This window comes from Trachypithecus francoisi, unplaced genomic scaffold (genome assembly GCF_009764315.1).
Source record: "Trachypithecus francoisi isolate TF-2019V2 unplaced genomic scaffold, Tfra_2.0 Lachesis_group3, whole genome shotgun sequence".
Lineage (NCBI taxonomy): Eukaryota > Metazoa > Chordata > Mammalia > Primates > Cercopithecidae > Trachypithecus > Trachypithecus francoisi.
The window spans coordinates 156,351,646-156,372,282 of NW_022681468.1; the positions used below are offsets into that span (position 1 = coordinate 156,351,646).

Consider the following 20,637-nt stretch of genomic DNA (forward strand, 5'->3'; position numbering starts at 1 on the left):
ATGGCAAAACCCCACCTCTACCAAAAATACAAATATTAGCTGGGCATGGTGGTGGGCGCCTGTAATCCCAGCTACTCAGGAGGCTGAGACATGAGAATCGCTTGAACTCAGGAGGCGGAGGTTGCAGTCAGCCGAGATTGTGCCATTGCACTCTAGCCAGGGCAACAGAGTGAGACTCTGTCTCAAAAAAAAAAAAAAGAAAAAAAAAAAAAAAAAACTTGTGGTAGAGAGGAGGAGACACTGGTCAAGTCCTTAGTATGCTACATTTATTTCGATTATAACCATTTAATTATAACCATTAAAAAGGTGGTGGGGAATTTAGGAAATTTAAAACAGACCATGACGATTAAGAAATTGGAAATTTGTGCTTATAAAGGAAAAACCAATGGTTAACTCAGGTGAAAAGTAAACATAACCCCAGAACCTAGCCGTAGGACAGACTAGTGCACTGTGATTTCTGCATGTGCTTGCTTGAGGGCAGAGGCTTGACCTCTCTAGGTTCCTTCTAGTTCAGTAATGCTTTACTTGTTAATTAAGTTCTCTTCCTCTGGTGACTTGAGGGTTTGGAAAGTAGATTCAAGTGGGCCAGAAGACGGCTATTTAATGGTCTGATTTTTCTGGAAAGTGATATGTGATGACATTAAAACCTGAGTAACTAAGGAAACCAGACTTGCGCTGGTAGATACGAGAGCTGAAAATTTAACTGAGACAGAGACAAAAGAAAATCTGGCCATTTGCAGCATTAAGCATATGCAGTGAAATCCCAGCAAAAATGGAACAGAGAGGCAGATGTACCTGAAGCATCCCTTTCCCCTTTCAGAAAAACAGTAAATAGTCAGTGTCAATGGTTGAGGTGAATACATTTTGCACACTAAGGTCACCCAGAAATACTCAGGGTCTTTATATAAAGACATTTTTTATAAAGATGACCTTTAATCATATGATTTAACGAAGGACATTTTTTACTGATAGGCCTTCTAGTTGTGTCACTACTTATTGTGTGTGTCTGTGGATTAAATAGATTGGCAAAGCAAAAAGGTATCTTTTCTCTAAGATCATAACCACGCCAAGAAGCACATTGTCTTTGTATAGGACCATTGAATGCCTTCTTTACTAGAAAAGTTGTTGATGGTAATCTAGCTCATAGACTTTACCTGGGAGTTGGGACTTGCAAAATGACTTAATTTGGTAGTTTCCAAACCTTGTTAAAAAGCTGAAAAAGTCCCACATTCTTATAAGAAGCTCATTTTTTAAAGCAGATAAAATGAAACTGATTCTATTGCCATTTCTCCCCTCCTTTCTTAGGTCTTCCCTAAAAGGACCTCCCCAAAGTGTAGTTTAAAATCACTAATTAGTCCAATAAATGTTACTCCAGTCTAATTTCCCAAATTATCCTTAAGTCACTGAAGCATAGAACTCGCAAGGTCTTGATTTTAAGAAATCCCATAGTCTGTCCCTGGTGTGGGCTGCCTGCAGATGCTAATTACCTTCCTGTGCCTTCCAGTTTTAGCCAACTTTGAAGCAACATGACACACGTGAGAAAGATGTAAGGACTTGGGGAAGGAGAGAGATGGAATGAGAGGCCTGTGAGAGGAGTCATTGAACAGCTGCACTGAGGGTTGAGTTTCCATTTTCTTGGTCCTGGGATGCCTCTCCTGCCTTCCTCTCTGCTTTTTCCTTATACTGACCACAAGGAAGGGCAGCTCTATATACTTCCCTTGCTAGAGAAACAGTTGAATTTGACTATCATGTGTATCATTTTATTCCCATTCTTAATGGCCACAGTGTTTTGGAGCCCAGATATTTATTATTAGGTACATTGTTCTGGAATCAAGAAATTCACATATATGCCATATACTGCATTTATTCATTTTTTCAAATATGATGTATATCTTATTTAATGTACAATGTATATTTTATTTAATACGCAAAGACAAATGGAAACGTCCTTTTTTTGTATATTCATATCCTTTTTAATTCAGTCTTTTATTGAAATTTCACTTCTTGAAAGAATTGTTTTTGCTAGCGTCGTTCCCCCTGCCTTTTTTTCCTTTTTCATATAGGGCTAGTAAACAAAGTCTTTCTGAGACAGAGTCTTGCTCTGTCACCCAGGCTGGAGTGCAGTGGCATGATCACAGCTCACTGCAGCCTTGAGCTCTTGGGCTCAAGTAATCCTCCTGCTTAGGCCTCCTGAAGTGTGGGGATTATAGGGATGAGCCACAATGCCCGGCCCTAGCACACTTTTCAAATATCGAAAACTGTCATTGACTTCTTTAATCATGATGGTTTGTGAATTTTTCTATTGTTAAAAAGATAATGTTTTTTAATAGTGAAAAAAGCAGTGTTAAGTTATTGCCTATGGTCCAAATGATTATATAAGATAAAAATGACCTTAATAGGGTTACAAATATAAAAGCTGGCAATTAACTATTAATCACTGATATATTTTATTTTATTTATTTATTTATTTATTTATTTATTTTTTTGAGGCGGAGTCTCGCTCTGTCGCCCGGACTGGAGTGCAGTGGCCAGATCTCAGCTCACTGCAAGCTCCGCCTCCCGGGTTTACGCCATTCTCCTGCCTCAGCCTCCCGAGTAGCTGGGACTACAGGCGCCCGCCACCTCGCCCGGCTAGTTTTTGTATTTTTAGTAGAGACGGGGTTTCACCGTGTTAGCCAGGATGGTCTTGATCTCCTGACCTCGTGATCCGCCCATCTCGGCCTCCCAAAGTGCTGGGATTACAGGCTTGAGCCACCGCGCCCGGCCACACTGATATATTTTAAAGCTCAATAACATTAAACATTTTGAAATAGGCTGAATTAATATTATTTTTCAATTATACACATTGTAAAATTTTAATTGATCATATTTGACATTATTAATCACTGTGATTAGTTTTTGGTGACTTTTTGTTGGAGGGTTTCCTTAAATGTGTTCTTTCTCATTTCTTTCTATTCTATATATATCTTTCTATTCTATGATATAATTTACCTTTTGTGAGGAACATAGGAGGTGGGTGAAAAATGTGTGAATGTTTTTGAACTCCTTATTAGCTTCAAAACAGGAAAGCCTTTTCTATACCTTTTTGCTCCAGAAGAAAGTAGAACCAGGGACCTGCAAAAACTAGGTTCTTATACATAAAAGGCTTTAAATAAGCTCTGTTGTCTGGTTGTTATATGTTGTTAGTATTAATAACTTCTGAAATTTTACTGGCTTATCTGAAGGCTCTTGGTGATAGAGATAATCTTTAAATATTCTCTTGGCAACCTCTTTTATTTATGTATTTATTTTTGGTAAGAAAAGGTAGGAGGATATTTAATCAATAAGGTTGCCCAAATACACTGTTCATAGGTGGGCCAGTTAAATTAAGCAGATTATAAATTAATGTAAATTACTGTTTCTTTATTGTAAGTTAAATAGGATGGCAGCTTCAGTAAGTAAATCTTTTTATTACTTCGGTTAAGCATATGGTTCCTTTTGTGTAGTTGGTCTAATCCATTGTTAAAGGTAGGGTCGTGAAGTTTCTAACTATTATTCTTAAACTTTCTATTCTCCCTTCAATTCTGTCAGTTTTTGCTTCATACATTGTGGCGCTTTGTTCCTAGGAGCATATGTTTATATGTTCATAATTGTTATGTTTCTTTTTTTTCTTTTAAGAGATAGGGTTTCACTCCATTGCCCAGGCTGGAGTACAGTGGCATGATCATAGCTCACTGTAACTTCAAACTCTTGGGCTCAAGTGCTGGGACTACAGGTTCATGCCACCACGCCCAGCTAATTTTTTATTTTTATTTATTTATTTATTTATTTATTTATATATTTTTTTGAGATGGAGTCTCGCTGTGTCGCCCAGGCTGGAGTGCAGTGGCGCGATCTCGGCTCACTGCAAGCTCCGCCTCCAGGGTTCACGCCATTCTCCCGCCTAAGCCTCCGAGTAGCTGGGACTACAGGCGCCCGCCACCACGCCCGGCTAGTTTTTTGTATTTTTAGTAGAGACGGGATTTCACCGTGTTGGCCAGGATGGTCTCGATCTCCTGACCTCGTGATCCACCCGCCTCGGCCTCCCAAAGTGCTGGGATTACAGGCTTGAGCCACTGCGCCCGGCTAATTTTTTATTTTTATTTTTGTAGCAATGCTTTCTATGTTGCCCAGGCTGATCTCAAACTCTCTGGCCTCAAGTGATCCTCCCTACCTCGGCCTCCCAAAGCATTGGGATTACAGGCATGAACCACTGTACCCAGCCCAATTGTTATATCTTTTTCATTGACCTTTTTATTATTATGTAACAGCCTTCTTGGTCTTTATAATGATTTTTGTTTTAAAGTCTATTTTGTCTGATATTTATGTAGTCATGCTAGCTCTTTACTGTTTGCATAGAATTTTTTTTATCCTTTTTCTTTCTTTTACTGCTACTTGTACCTTTGAATTCTAAAGTGAATCCCCTGTAGACAGCTATAGTTGGATATTAGTTTTTTAAAAAATCTATATGTTATAGGCCCAGCAATACAGTTATACACCTGTTGTTTTATACAATTGCTTTTAAAATCAGTAAAGGGAAGAGAGGAGAAGAAATGGGCATTTATGTGATATTTTATAGTTACATAGTTACGGGTGTTCTTTGTTTCACGTGGATTTGAATTGCTGTTTTGGACCACTTGTTTTAGCTTGAAGAACTTTATGTTAGTGTATCTTGTAAGGTGGGCCTGTTATCACAAATTTTCTTACTTTTTGTATATCTGGGAATGTCTTTTTCTCATCCTCATTTTTGAAAGATAACTTTTCTGTATGTAGGATTCTTGGCTGACAGTTTTTTTCCTAGGAACACTTTGAATATGTTATATTATTGCCTTCTGGCTTCCGTTGATTCTGATGAGAAATTAGCCGTTAATTTTCTCTGGGTTGCCTTGTGATGAGTTGTTTTTTCTTTTATCTTGATTTTCAGTATTTTCTCTGTGAGTGTGTGTGTGTGTGTGTTTTAATTTTATTTTTATTTTTATTTTTATTTTTTATTTTTATTTTTGTAGCAATGCTTTCTATGTTGCCCAGGCTGATCTCAAACTCTCTGGCCTCAAGTGATCCTCCCTACCTCGGCCTCCCAAAGCATTGGGATTACAGGCATGAACCACTGTACCCAGCCCAATTGTTATATCTTTTTCATTGACCTTTTTATTATTATGTAACAGCCTTCTTGGTCTTTATAATGATTTTTGTTTTAAAGTCTATTTTGTCTGATATTTATGTAGTCATGCTAGCTCTTTACTGTTTGCATAGAATTTTTTTTATCCTTTTTCTTTCTTTTACTGCTACTTGTACCTTTGAATTCTAAAGTGAATCCCCTGTAGACAGCTATAGTTGGATATTAGTTTTTTAAAAAATCTATATGTTATAGGCCCAGCAATACAGTTATACACCTGTTGTTTTATACAATTGCTTTTAAAATCAGTAAAGGGAAGAGAGGAGAAGAAATGGGCATTTATGTGATATTTTATAGTTACATAGTTACGGGTGTTCTTTGTTTCACGTGGATTTGAATTGCTGTTTTGGACCACTTGTTTTAGCTTGAAGAACTTTATGTTAGTGTATCTTGTAAGGTGGGCCTGTTATCACAAATTTTCTTACTTTTTGTATATCTGGGAATGTCTTTTTCTCATCCTCATTTTTGAAAGATAACTTTTCTGTATGTAGGATTCTTGGCTGACAGTTTTTTTCCTAGGAACACTTTGAATATGTTATATTATTGCCTTCTGGCTTCCGTTGATTCTGATGAGAAATTAGCCGTTAATTTTCTCTGGGTTGCCTTGTGATGAGTTGTTTTTTCTTTTATCTTGATTTTCAGTATTTTCTCTGTGAGTGTGTGTGTGTGTGTGTTTTAATTTTATTTTTAACGGAGTGGGTCTGCAGAATCCTTGTTTTGGGCTTTTAGCATTTTAATTACGTACCTGTGACTCTCTTTGCATATATACTAGAAGTTCGTTGAGCTTCTTGGATGTATAAAGGTTTTTCATTGGCTAGGTGCGGTGGCTCTTACCTGTAATCCCAGCACTTTGGGAGGCTGAGGTGGGCAGATCACGAGGTCAGGAGATCGAGACCATCCTGGCTAACACGGTGAAACCCTGTCTCTACTAAAAATACAAAAAATTATCCGGGCATGGTGGCATACGCCTGTGGTCACAGCCACTTGGGAGGCTGAGACTGGAGAATCACTTCAACCCGGGAGGCGGAGGTTGCAGTGAGCTGAGATTGCATCACTGCACTCCAGCCTGGGTGACAGAGCAAGACTCTGTCTCTCAAAAAAAAAAAAAAAAAAAAAGGTTTTTCATCAACTTTGGGAAGTTTTCAGGTATTATTTTTCTTCTTCTTCTTTTTCTTTTTAAGAGACAGGATCTTGCTCTGTCCCCCAGGCTTCAGTGCAGTGGCGCAATCATAGCTCACTGCAGCCTCAAACTCCCGGGTCAGCTGATCCTCTTACCTCAGCCTCCTGAGTAGCTGGGACAACAGATGTATACCACCATACCTGGCTAATTTTTATCTTTTTCGTGGAGATAGGGTCTTGCTATGTTGCCTAGGCTGGTCTCGAACTCCTGGCCTCAAGCAGTCCTTCTGCCTTGGCTTCCTAAAGTGCTGGGATTACAGAAGTGAGCCATGGTGCCAGGCCCACCCATTATTTTTGACTATTTTATTTTCCTGTGATAGATGATTTTTGTCTTCCAAAAATTTTGATATGTTTAAATTCTAATCTGCAGGATCTGTGAGTGTGATCTTACTTGGAAATAGGTTCTTTGGAGAGGTAATCAAAGATAAAACAAGGTCTTACTGGATTAAGGTAGGCCGTAATCCAGTATAACTCATGTCCTTATCAGAATGGAGAAGATACGGCCGGGCGTGGTGGCTAAAGCCTGTAATCTCAGCACTCTGGGAGGCCGAGACGGGCAGATCACAAGGTCAGGAGATGGAGACCATCCTGGCTAACACGGTGAAACCCCGTCTCTACTAAAAAAAATACAAAAAACTAGCCGGGCGAGGTGGCGGGCGTCTGTAGTCCCAGCTCCTCGGGAGGCTGAGGCAGGAGAATGGCGTAAACCCGGGAGGCGGAGCTTGCAGTGAGCTGAGATCCGGCCACTGCACTCCAGCCTGGGCGACGGAGCGAGACTCCGTCTCAAAAAAAAAAAAAAAAAAAAGAATGGAGAAGATACACACCCATAGAGGAGAAGATGCCATGTGAAAACGGCAAAGGAAGGAATGCTAAGGATGCCAGCAACCACTAAGAAGCTGGAGAACATCATGGAACAGATTCTCCCTCAGAAGTTCCAGGAAGAGCCAACCCTACCAATACCCAGATTTCAGACTTGTAGCCTCCAGAACTGAGAGAGAAAAACGTTTCTGTGGTTTTAAGCCATCTAATTTGTGATACTTTGTTATGACAGCTGTAGGAAAGTAATACAGATCTTGGGACCAGGAAATGGGGTGCTGCTCTAACAAATACCTAAAAGTGTGGAAGTGGCTTTGGAATTGTGTCGTGAGTAGAAGCTGGAAGAATTTTAAGGTGCATGATAGGAGCAGCCTGGGTTGTCCCGAAGATACTGTTGGTAGAAATATGGACATTAAAGGAGAATCCAGGTAGGTCTCAGATGGAAATGAGGAACATGTTACTGGACACTAGAAGAAAAGCATGCCTTGTTTGAAAGTGGCAGAGAATTTGGCTGAATTATGTTCTATGTACAGTTCTCATATGTATGTGTAAGGGGCCGTCGGCTCTCCTGTTTGGAGAATGACATAGAGTTATCATGACAATTCTTATTATTAGGAAGTTGATTCATTTTTTTATTTCATGTTTTCATTTTCATTCTGCAGAGCAGGTGAAGTCAAAACAACCCTTGCCTATTGGAAAAGCTGCAAAACATTAAGCTACTCTTTCTAGTTGGGAATCTCAATTTGTTTTAAATGGATTTGTGTGTGTGTGTGTGTCATTGGACAAGATAATAGCTCGGCAGTGGTTTGATTATATAATAGGTCTTCAGCTTATTAATCTAATTGGATTCCTGTTAATCTCTGAACAATGCAACCAGTGACCATTGTCCAGGTATAAAATACTACAGCGAAAACCACCAGACTGATTTTGTAACGATATTTATATGAAAATGATGCCTTTATCTTTACAGTTATCACCTTGTTTTCTGATCAGTATTTTATTTGCTGTCTTCTTTTTCTCCATATTGAGGCTTTGCATATTTTTATTTTGTCTCAGATCTTTGCACAATGAACCTAAAAAATCTCTAGTTTTTAAGATACATCTTTCAGTTACATCAAATGTCTTCTAAACTTTTTTATTATTATTCCTTCTTACTACTCTCTTGTGAATGAAGGCTAATGACAGCTCTGTTTGTCTCTGCATTTGGGTCCAGGTAATGAGATCCTTGTTCAGTAGTTCTTCTAATTTGGGGACTGGTGAGTCATTCATATGCACAAGGATCAGCCTGTTGTAAACATTTGGCAGGACCATTAATTTGGTCTAGGTCTCCCACTTGCCATTTCGGTGCTTGTTTCACTGCATTAATAGTTCCTTAGGTATTTCAGATCATAATCCTCTTTTAGATCAAGGTACTTATTTTGCCCAGGTTTACATTTTTGCCATGTGTTATAGCTATGTTCAGAGGTTTTATAGGTTTTATACTAACCGGAGAAGCCTTTCTCAACTCTGTTCACCCAATGGGCCGACAAAAGAATATTGAATTTTCCCAGACAGAACCCTGCCGGTGTTTTCAGGTCTAGTTCTGTCCTGCAGATTCTCATCAGTTACAAGGCTATTTTTTTTTTTTTATTTAATTTTTTTTTTTTGAGATGGAGTCTCGCTCCGTCGCCCAGGCTGGAACGCAATGGCATGATCTCGGCTCACTGCAAGCTCTGCCTCCCAGGTTCATGCCATTCTCCTGCCTCAGCCTCCCGAGTAGCTGGTAGTACAGGCGCCCGCCACCTCGCCTGGCTAATTTTCTTGTAGTTTTGGTAGAGGCGGGGTTTCAGTGTGTTAGCGAGGGTGGTCTCGATCTACTGACCTCATGATCCGCCTGCCTCAGCCTCCCAAAGTGCTAGGATTACAGGCGTGAGCCACCGCGCCCGGCCAAGGCTATTTTCTGCAGAATGTTCCTGGTATTTGTTATTTACATAGCAGATTCTATTGTATATGTTTAATCTGCCAGCATCTTTTGGTTCTCAGAAACTTGCAGGAATGCTCTAGTTTTCAGGCAGTCTTTGCAGTCCCTAGATCATAATGTAGAATGCCATCTTTTTGTTTTGACAGGGAGGCTCTATGATGACATTTGAGGGCTGAAAGTGATCTTGAAAGGCCAATTAGTCTATTATTTCATGAAAGTGTATGAAAGTTGATTCAAGTGAGGATTATTGACTAGTGTTAAATTTGTTAAGTGAATGGTTGGGGAACTAGAAATTTACAGTGGATCAAATAACACTGCACAAGCAATTTCCTATATGAAAGAGGGAAGACGTATCTGTACAGTGGGTGAGTGGATCAGACTTCATTATCCAAACTCTGTGGCCCATCTTAGTTATTATATATAGTGCTTATGTTTGTTCAGCCATCTTATGTGATGTAACAAAGAGTTCAAAGCACCATCTGTGATGTATTTTAGCCAAAAATATTTAGCTTGACTCCATTGAGCACTTAAATTTTTAAGATTAGTTTATAGATAATATTGGAGATAAAAAAAATCTATAAATAATACCATGAGGAAGCAGCCAGACCCGGCCTGGCCTTGTCAATAAGTCAGCGTCATAAAAATAGGGACTGTGCTAGATTCAAAGAGACTTAAGGAATAAACAATTAGATACAGTTCCTGGTCCTGGATTGGATACTGTCTTGGAAAAACCAGCTGTATAGGACATTTTTTGGGTTAGGGAAATTTGGAAATAGCCTGGGTGTTACATGAAATGAAATTTATTAAATGGAGAGATGAAGAATATTTTTTAAAAATCTGGTGACCAAAAAGAAGTATATGTAAATATATACATAGAAAAAGATCTGGAAGTTTGTGTACTAAGGGGTTAGTGGTACTCTGTGGTTGACAGAATTTGGGGTTTTTATTTATTTTAGTTTTTCTTGTCTTTTCCTCCTAATTTTCTCCAATCCATATGTCCTGTTTCTGTGTTAATAAAAGCTTGTTATTTTTTTTAAGTCCACACTATTTTTTTTAAGTCCAACCTGTCCTATACAGATGAGTTGTTTTAATATATTTTACTCATTTTTTTCTTGATAAGGATCTTGTAATGTTTGGGACACAAGATTCTATGTGCATCTCTCTCTCTTTTAAAAATTTAATATTCTATTATGAAAAAATTTAAATACATGCAAAAGTAGATAGAATAATAATATGATTTTCCATGTACCCATCATCCAGCTTCAGCAATTACCAATTAAGTATAGTGTATTTCATGTCTATCCACCATTCCTCTCCACCCACTATTTTGGAGCAAATCTCACATGTCCTACCTTTTCATCCATAAAGAGTTCTGTGTTTATATCTAAAAGTTAACAACACTAAAAAAAATTACAATACCAGTATTATAACAAACAAACAATAAATTAGTGGTATTTCCTTAATGTAATCAAATATCCAGTCATTATTTACTTTTTCCCAGTTGTTTCATAGTCATTATTTCCTCTAGATTATTCAAATGAGTACAAATAAGTTCCCTACATTACAGCTGGTTATGCCTTAAGCTTATTTGGTTTATAGGTTTCTCCATCCTCTGCTACCATTTTTGTCTCCTGCAGTTTATTTATTGAAGAAACTGGGCTCCTTATCTTCTAGAATTGTTCACATTGTGTATCTTTCTGCATGCTGTCTTAACGTTTCAGTGCCCAAGACTGGAAACTGTTCTCTAGAATGCATCTGAGCAGGGTTGCCATTTAAAGCTTATAGAAATCGATACAACATAGTCAGTTGTAATACAGGAAACTTTTGTATACCCAAGCACTTTCTATTGAAGTAAGATTTTGTGCAGTCTTTTTACTAGGAGCATTGTGTATGTGTGTGTGTGTCCACATGTATACAACTCATTGCTCACGCAGACACTACCTGAAAAATGACACAGGCGAGTTGGAGAAATTGAGCCTGGAGAGTGCTAAGAGGATACCTGAGAGGGCGCTCACAGAAGGCTATCAAGGGCAAAAGAAGTGGCCTTGACTTTGTCAGTAATTTGTCTCCTGTCAATATTTAAACCTCAGAACATTCATTAATCCCCTATCTGGATGGTTCTGTTCATAACATGTATTTATTCCAAACAAGTTGTTAATAAGAAGTACTAAAACAAATTTAGATGTGCAGTGGTTTTCATTATTCTAGAGTATGGAACCACATGTGTAAATGTGGTGCCACGTAAATTCATGCTCCATTTCACAAGCCATTGTCTCTCACTGTATGTAATAGTGTTTTCCTACGAGTGTGTGTTTAAGTTAAATAGTTTTAAATCATGTCATACTTTAATTGCTCTAAAAAGTTAAATCTTATAAATGTATTTATGGAATGCGTTTGTAAAATCCATAAATTGAAAGGGAGAGTTGATTTCCATCCTGAAGTCCTTTGAGTTTAAGATACTTACAGCCTTGATTATTTTAACTGGATGAAACTTAATTCCCTGTGGGATACACAGGGATAGGTTTTAGAGATCAGCTACACAAATGTGTAGGCAGCTGCTTGCTCAATTTCCTTTTCAACGATTACTGAAAAGTTCACCCTGAAAGAACACTCTGGTATAGTGTGATTCTGTTAATATTTAATATCTTCAGACAGCTTGGTGTACTGCTTTTTATTGATATGCCCATGTACTTTTTTGTTTTATTTTACAGGAAGTCTACTAAGGTCAGGATTTCCACTGCCTACTTATTGATTTGTCTCTAACGGTTGCAGGTTGAAGATGACAGCGATGCAGAGACCTATGGAGAAGAGAATGATGAACAGGGAAATTATTCTAAAAGAAAGATTGTCTCTAACTGGGATCGATATCAAAATATTGAAAAAGAGGTCAATACTGAAAGTGGAGAGTCCCAGAGGGGAACAGATTTCAGTGTCCTCCTCAGCTCTGCAGGTATGAATTCCAGTTGCATGCATACTGCTTAGTGCTCTAAAACTTGCACAGACATTGTATTTATATTTTTAAATTCCACTTTTATAACTAGCAATTTATCCTTTGTTCTTTGGATTTTAAATTCAAGTAAAGGATAGTGTTTCTAATGGCTTGTAAGGGAAAAAATGATGTTAAGTGGAAGTAAGGGTTTCCATGTACTGATGTAGAATGACTAAAGTCTTTGCAATAGATAAAAGCCTTCCTATAAGTGGAAGAAGCTGAGCCATGCCGCTGTAAATTTGATAGTCTGAGAAAAATAAATGTTTTCTTTGATATTGGAGGAAACATTACTTATATTTATAGGAAGCATGATAAAGTTTCTAGAATATACGTTCTCTTTTTTAAGTAGCCGGGCATATGCATAGTAGTGGATATGCACTTATTGGAGCCAGATGCACTGAGCACCAAGTTTTTGATTGTGCTTTTGGATAGTTTTCTCTGTCAATACAGTGAAAACCCAGTCTGTCCGTGATCAGCTGTAATCTAAGATCTATTGCACCTTCGGTGATGTGATGCTGGAGAGCAGTAACAGGGAATACTGGGGGAGTGCTGGGTGTACAGATGGCTGCAGGGTCCCTACTAAGGTGTGGCGTAAGAATTTTTTTGTTTGTTTGTTTTTTTTTTTTTTTTTTTTGGAGACGGAGTCTTGCTCTGCCGCCCAGGCTGGAGTGCAGTGGCCGGGTATCAGCTCACTGCAAGCTCCGCCTCCCGGGTTTACGCCATTCTCCTGCCTCAGCCTCCCGAGTAGCTGGGACTACAGGCGCCCGCCACCTCGCCCGGCTAGTTTTTTGTATTTTTTTTTAGTAGAGACGGGGTTTCACCGTGTTAGCCAGGATGGTCTCGATCTCCTGACCTCGTGATCCACCCGTCTCGGCCTCCCAAAGTGCTGGGATTACAGGCTTGAGCCACTGCGCCCGGCCAAGAATTTAAAGAATAAGTGGAAGATAGATGAGTGATTTCCAGGTGTTGGAGATGGGAGGGTGGGAGGCGGATGTGGTCATAAAGGGGCAGCATGACAGATCCCTGGGATGCTGATACTGTTTAGTATCTTGACTGTGGTGGCAGATACAGGAACCTACACAGGTGAAAAAACTGTATAGAACTTAATATACACACATGTGCACAAACGAGTATGAATAAATTTGAATAAGATTGGCAGATTGTATCAGTTTCAGTGTCACTCTCCTGGTTGTGATATTATATTATGGCTTTGCAAAATGTTATTGGGGGAAACTGGGCAATGTGTACAAGAGATCTCTCTGTATTATTTCTTTACAACTATGTGTGAATCTGCAATTATCTTAATCAATAATTATTGCCAGGTTAAAAAGATACAGAGGATGCAGATGTGAGAAGCAGAGAAGTAAAACAAAAATAATACTTTGGGACTGTTTTCAATTTTTTCTTCCGCATGACTTTGATGTTGCTGTTTAGTTCTACCTTTCTTCTTTATCTGCCTGTATTTTTGAATGCCTGCTTGAGACTAAGAACAATAAAGTGATGCATTCTCTTCTAACTTAATAGAAGATGCTTTTCTGAGCAGGAAAGAAGTACATCGTAAAATTGTGAGTCAGAAGCACAGGATTCAGTTTGTCATTACCATAGATGATTCACATAGCATAACTTCTTTAGGTTTGGGGATTGTTCTCAACTCATTGACTGTTCAAGGACTAAATAATTTTTCCTGTCAAATGAGTGCTTCCCTCTTGGTACCTATATTTTGGCCAATTATGGGTTTATAAGCACTTTTCTTCAAGGTGGGAGAAGGGGAATGAAGGTAAAATATGAGCTGGTCAGTTTTAATTCTCATCAGCCGTTCTGCCAAAAGATCTGGGGGAGAAAATTGAAGTAATGCAATGAAATTAACTTGTGGACTAAAGTAGATTTAATTCAATCAGTGTGTAGTCAGTTACTAGTATCTGGCAAAAAGAGATACTTCATAAATGTTGGAAGGCAGTTAAAAATTCTAGTCCAGGCTGGGCGCGGTGGCTCAGGTCTGTAATCCCAGTACTTTGGGAGGCTGAGGCAGGTGGATCGCCTGAGGTCAGAAGTTCGAGACCATCCTGGCCAACATAGTGAAACCCTCGTCTCTACTAAAAATACACAAAATTAGCTGGTGGTGGTGGCAGGCGCCTGTAATTCCAGCGACTAGGGATGCTGAGGCAGGAGAATTGCTTCAACCGAGGAGGTGGAGGTTGTAGTGAGCCGAGATTGCACCACTGCACTCCAGCCTGGGCAACAAGAGCAAAACTCCATCTCAAAAAAAAATTTTTCTTTTGTCCAACCTAGCAGGCCTGTCCTCTGGTTTATGATTTTGGTTATTTATTTTAGCATTTTATTTATAATTGAAAACCTGGCGTGGATTGAGTCTCCCATGTATTTTTCTTGTAGTGTCTTTGCTTACTGATTTCTTCTGAAGTAGCTTATTTATCTGTGATTGGTTTTTTTGGTGATTGCCAAAAAACCCTGTCTTTTCATATGTACTTACATTTCTTTCCCACTCTGTTGCTGATCTATAGGTTTCTTCTCATGATAGCATAAGACTGAGAAGAGCTTCCATGCTTTCTTCATACTCAGTGTTTTGGTGCTATATTGGTTTACTTTCGAGAGGTCAACTTCATTCTCTGATAATAAAAATTCTGCAGTATGTAGTGTTCTCTAGGTAAGCTGACCATACTCCTTGAAACGATTCTGCTTCCTAGTGTACTATCCTTGTTGGTATAAATAAATACACAACTGAGAAAAAATATTGCTGGTTCCTTAGGTGTGCAGTCATAAACTTTTCTAGATATTGCCAAATTGCTTTCCACAGTAAAGATGAGCTAGAGTTCCTAGTGTTCAGCATCTCTGCAAATACATAGTACTGTTGGACTTTTAAATTGTGACCAGTTGACTGAATGGTATCTAGTGTAGTTAATTCAATAGATATTTAAGTACCCATTGTTTCAGCTATTGGCTTAGAGGCTGGGCATAGAGTGGTGAACAGAACAGATATAAACACTTGCCTCACAGAGTTGACTTTCTAGAGGGTAGAGATAAACAAGAAGAATATATAAAATGTTAAATGCTGTAATTGCTTAGAAGAGAAATAAAATGAGGAAGGGCTGTTACCAGTTTTAGAAGTAGCCTGGGGTCTTACTGAGAACATAACATTTGAGCAAAGATCTGAGGAGAGTGAGGGAGCAAGGGAGGCTATCTGTGGGAAAAGTGTCCCAGGTAAAGGGAATAGCAAGCTCAAAGGCTTTGAGATGAGGAGGACAGGGAATCGCAAGGAAGGCCAGTGCGGCCGAAGCAAAGTGAGCAAGTATGCGATGGGGTCGGAAAGGCATTGTCCAGCCAGATCACATAGTATTGTAGGTCATTGTAAAGATGTTTTCTTTTGTTCTGAGTGAGATGAAAACCAGTGGAGGGTTTGAAGAGAAGAGTGATATAATTTTACTCCTGTGTTAACAGGATCATTCTGCTGTGTTGGAAGGAACTGAAGACTGGCAAGAGGGGAGCAGGTAGACTAGTTAGGAAGCCACTGCTACTACTGATAGCAGATAGACTAGTTAGGAAGCCACTAATAATAATCCAGGTGAGCAGTGGTGGTGGTTGCTGGGTCCAGAGGAGAGCAGTGGAGGTGGTGAAAAGTGCCTGGGTTCTAGATCTATGTAGAGGGAAGAGCAGAGAACACTTGCAAATATTGGGTATGAGATAAAAAGATATGTAAGGATGACACTAGGTGTTTGGTCTGAACAGCCAGAAGAAGGGAGTTGCCCTTAACTGAGGTGTGTAAGTTATAGAAGGTACTCAGTGTTGCATGTGTTAAAATTGAGATGTCACTTAGATACCTGCTGCAGTCAGAATTCCTTAAGAAATGGCTGGCACACTCAATATAATTGAACATTTTTTTTCTTTTTTTTTGAGATGGAGTCTTGCTCTGTCGCCCAGGCTGGAGTGCAGTGGCGCAATCTCGGTGCACTGCAAGCTCTGCCTCCCGGGTTTACGCCATTCTCCTGCCTCAGCCTCCTGAGTAGCTGGGACTACAGGCGCCCGCCACTGCGCCTGGCTAATTTTTGTATTTTTAGTAGAGACGTGGTTTCACCGTGTTAGCCAGGATGATCTCAATCTCCTGATCTCGTGATCCGCCCGTCTTGGCCTCCCAAAGTACTGGGATTACAGGCGCGAGCCACTGCGCCCGGCCAATTGAACATTTTGGCAAAGGAATCATTTACAAAGGTATGTGCAGAGTATAATGAAAGCACTGAGGTAGTGCTGAGTTGAGAGGGAAATAGCAGCAGAGATGGTACCACCCCAGTTACTGGAAATTTGAAGAGAGTCAGAGAGAGTTGGCCTTGGGAGGAATCACCTTCAGTGAGGGGACTCAGCCAGTGAAGATGACCCCACACTGAGAGAGTCAGAGGAATAAACATTCTCTTCCTGTCTCTGCCAAGGCTTCCATAAGCCTAACCTACTGGAAGCCAGAAGACAAGGGAAGTTGTAGTCCATACTGGTCAACCTTCTAGGGCAAAACAGGATGGAGAAGGGTGGGGGATAAATCTGCATTGGCACATGGAAGAGACCCAGCACAACATCTAATAGGCGGCATGGAGCAGGCTGCTGGAAAGAGGAATGTGGGATTCAGGATCCAGGCCTGGGCTGGCAATAATACATTTGGGTGATGCCAGCCTATAGATGATATTTAAAGTCATGAGAATGTATGAGATGACCAGGGGAGTTATTACCTAGAGAAGTACTGATTCCCAGGGACCACAGTGTCTACAGTTTAGGGTAAAGAGAAGAAAACAGCAAAGGAGACTGAGCATGAGTGGTAGAAGAAAGAACCAGGAGAGTGTAGTGTCTTTAAGTGTTTTGAAGCAGGAGGAGAGATCTGTATCAAATGCAGTTGATGACAATGAAGAATTGACTGTTAAATTTAACAACAGGAAGGTTACTGGTGATCTTCATAAGTGCAGTTTTGTTGGAGTGGTGGGATAAATTTTCTTGACTTTAAAAAGAATGTGGGAGGAGACGTTTGAGACAGCAGGTATAAATGACTTAATTTTAAGGAGTTTTGTTATAAAGGAAAGGAGAATAATGGGCTGGTGGGAGAAGGGGGTCAACACTTTCTCATTTTTTCTTTTCTTGGCATTTCTTTTGTAGCGACAGGGTCTTGTTATGTTGCTTAGGCTGGTCTCGAACTCCTGGGCTCAAACAATCCTGCCTTGGCCTCCCAAAGTCCTGGGATTACAGATGTCAGCCACTGTGCTTGGCCAGTTAAGACATTTTTTAAAGGTGGGAGAAATAACTACATGTTTACTTGATGATAGATCCAGAAAAGAGGACGAAAATAATATGGGGAGGGGTGAGTATTCCTGGATCTATGTTCTTTAGTAGATTATGAGCTTGATAGGATCTATTGTGTAGGTGGAGGGATGGCCCATTGCTGGGGCTTCGGCAGTTTTCCAACTGTAATTGGAGAAAAGGCAGAATATATGGGCATAGATATGTGTAGATGGGTAGATGTCATGGGGGCTTGAGGAAGCGGTCTAAGAAAACCGTGGATAAGTGTTGTGGAGGAGATACTGGAAGTAGAAGGTGAGAAATAGTTGTTGAGGAAGTGGGAAAGTATAGTTTCTTATTTTCCAAATAGGAAAATGCCGTATAGATGTTGGGTGACAATAGGGGCCCACGTGAAGTTGGTATTCATAAATTTTAGGTGAGAACAGGTATACTTTTCCTCGACTCATATTGTGCTGTATGGGTGCAGGCCCAGAAAGACCGGACGGAAGGGTAGGACTTAATCATGATTATAGTTTAGCAGAGCAAATGCAATGAAATGAGAGAGGGAAAAGGAGATGATTATTAGAATGACTGACATGAATTTAAGTGGGATAAGGAAATAAGTGAAGATATGGGGGAAGATGAGGGGCAGTAAAAAGATTGTGGGATCACAGGACTACAGATTCTTCTGGGCAGAAGGATTATTGACCTTCTTGAGAAAGTGTGAGTTGGAGAGGTGGGAAGTGGTGGCTGTAGATTAGAATGATTCACGTTGAGATTTGGTGGGGCAGGGGGTTGCAGATGATGGTAACGATAGAGTCTTATATAAAAATATGGGCGTGCCTGGCTGTGAGGTGGTATGGAGACCTCATCCTTGGAGGTTTTAGTTTACATTTCCTTAGTTGTTGCTGACATTGAACATCTTTGTATTTGTGGTGCTTGCTTTCTTTGTGAACTGCTTGCTCACATTCTTTGACCATTTGGCTATTTTGTTTCTTATTGATTTGTGGGTTAAAAAAGATGTAGTCTTGACACTTATCTTTTGATATTTGTGTTTGCAGGTGTCTCCTGATATGAGATTCACTTCTATAGTGGTGTCCTTCAGTGCATTGTTTTAAATTTTAGTTGAATTTATCAATTTTCTATCCTACTGTTCATGCTGTTTTATGCCTTGAGAAATCCATCTTTCCCCCAAGGTTAAAGATGTTCTCCTATATTTTCTTCTAAAAGTTCTAATTTAGCTTTTTTTTCCTGTAGAGTGTTACATTTTATTGTTTGCTACATTCTCGTACCATGGTTTTCAGCTCCATCGGGTAATTTAAGGTCTTCTCTATGCTGTTTATTCTAGTTAGCCATTCGTCTAATCTTTTTTCAAGCTTTTTAGCTTCCTTGTGATGGGTTAGAACATCCTCCTTTAGCTCAGAGAAGTTTCTTATTACCAGCCTTCCGAAGCCTACTTCTGTCAGCTCGTCAAAGTCGTTCTCTGTCCAGCTTTGTTCCGTTGCTGGCAAGGAGCTGCGATTCTTTGAAGAAGAAGGGGCGCTCTGGTTCTTAGAATTTTCAGCTTTTCTGCTCTGGTTTCTCCTCATCTTTGTGGTTTTATCTACCTTTGGTCTTTGATGTTGGTGACCTACAGATGGGGTTTTGGTGTGGATGTCCTTTTTGTTAATGTTGATACTAGTCCTTTCTGTTTGTTAGTTTTCCTTCTAAGAGGTCCCTCAGCTGCTCAGCTGCAGGTCTGTTGGAGTTTGCTGGAGGTCCACTCCAGACCATGTTTGCCTGGGTTATCACCAGCAGAGGCTGTAGAACAGCAAATATTGCAGAACAGCAAATGTTGCTGCCTGATTCTTCCTCTGGAAGCTTCATCTCAGAGGGGTACCCACCTGTATGAGGTGTCTGTCGGCCCCCACTGGGAGGCGTCTCACAGTCAGGCTACATGGGGGTCAGGGACCCACTTGAGGAGTCAGTCTATCCATTCTCAGAGCTCAAACACCGTGCTTGGAGAAGCACACCTCTCTTCAGAGCTGTCAGACAAGGACGTTTAAGTCTGCAGAAGTTTCTGCTGCTGTTTGTTCAGCTATGCCCTGCCCCCAGGGGTGGGGTCTGCAGAGGCAGCAAGCCTTTCAGAGCTGTGGTGGCTTCCGCCCAATATGAACTCCTCCAGCCACCATGTTTACCTACTCAAGCCTCAGCAATGGTGGACGCCCCTCCCCCTGCCAGGCTGCTGTCTCGCAGGTCTGTCTCAGACTGCTGTGCTGGCAGTAAGTAACGCTCCATGGGTGTGGGACCTACCAAGTCAGGCGCAGGATGTGATCTCCTGGTGTGCCCTTTGCTAAGACTGTTGGAAAAGTGCAGTATTTGGTTGGGAGTGTCCCGATTTTCCAGGTATAGTCTGCCACGGCTTCCCTTGGCTAGGAAAGGGAAATCCCCTGACCCCTTGCACTTCCGGGGTGAGGTGATGTCCCGACCTGCTTCAGCTTGCCCTCTGTGGGCTGCACCCACTGTCCAAGCAGTCCCAATGAGATGAACCAGGTATCTCAGTTGGAAATGCAGAAATCACCATCTTTTGTGTCAGTCATGCTAGGAGCTGCAGCAGCATTTTAAAAACTTAAATGATATAATGACCTGCAATTTGGAGTGGTCTGAAGCATCTGATTCATTTAATCATTTCAGTAACTTCAAAAAATGTCTTGAGATGGTGAGATTCTTCACACGCTCTGCGCAGTTCACAGACGGGGAATCCTCTACTCCCTGGAGAGACAGGGGACAGCGATGGGACTGAGCAGGAGCTGGGTCACAAAATCGTTTGCTACATTCTTTTGCAACCATTTTAGATTGCTGGAGTGAGGTAGCATAATTACCATGTACTTCAGTCTTCTAAACAGTATATACCCTTTTGGTTTCCATTTTCTATGTTTCTTTATGAGTATATAATTTCTCTATTATGCACCAAAGTAGTGAAATTAGGAGCAATTTATCAACCTTGAAAATTCTGATTTTTGATATTGAACATGGAAGTTTGGCCTGTGATGTGATAGTTTTCTTTTGACAGCGTGGTTTAGTGTAAGGAATACAGGCCACCAACTCAAAGAAATGTGGGTTTGAATCTACTTCTGTCATGACTCTGTCTACCCTTGGGCAATACTGTTTCTCCACGGAGGAAGAGCAAGAATAGAAGTAACAGTGCTTGATTTGATGACGCCAGCATCTTATCTTAAATTTACCACGGATTTT

At 40.3% G+C, this 20,637-nt stretch overlaps 1 protein-coding gene across 1 annotated transcript in view; it reads left to right on the top strand.

Annotated features, from left to right (window-relative positions):
* AVEN (apoptosis and caspase activation inhibitor) overlaps nt 1-20,637 on the top strand; it is a 189,796-nt gene that overhangs the window by 25,767 nt on the left and 143,392 nt on the right. Inside the window, exon 2 of the mRNA XM_033190688.1 lies at nt 11,922-12,099. Coding sequence (XP_033046579.1) covers nt 11,922-12,099 — 178 coding nt within the window. The remainder of the gene's footprint in view (nt 1-11,921; nt 12,100-20,637) is intronic.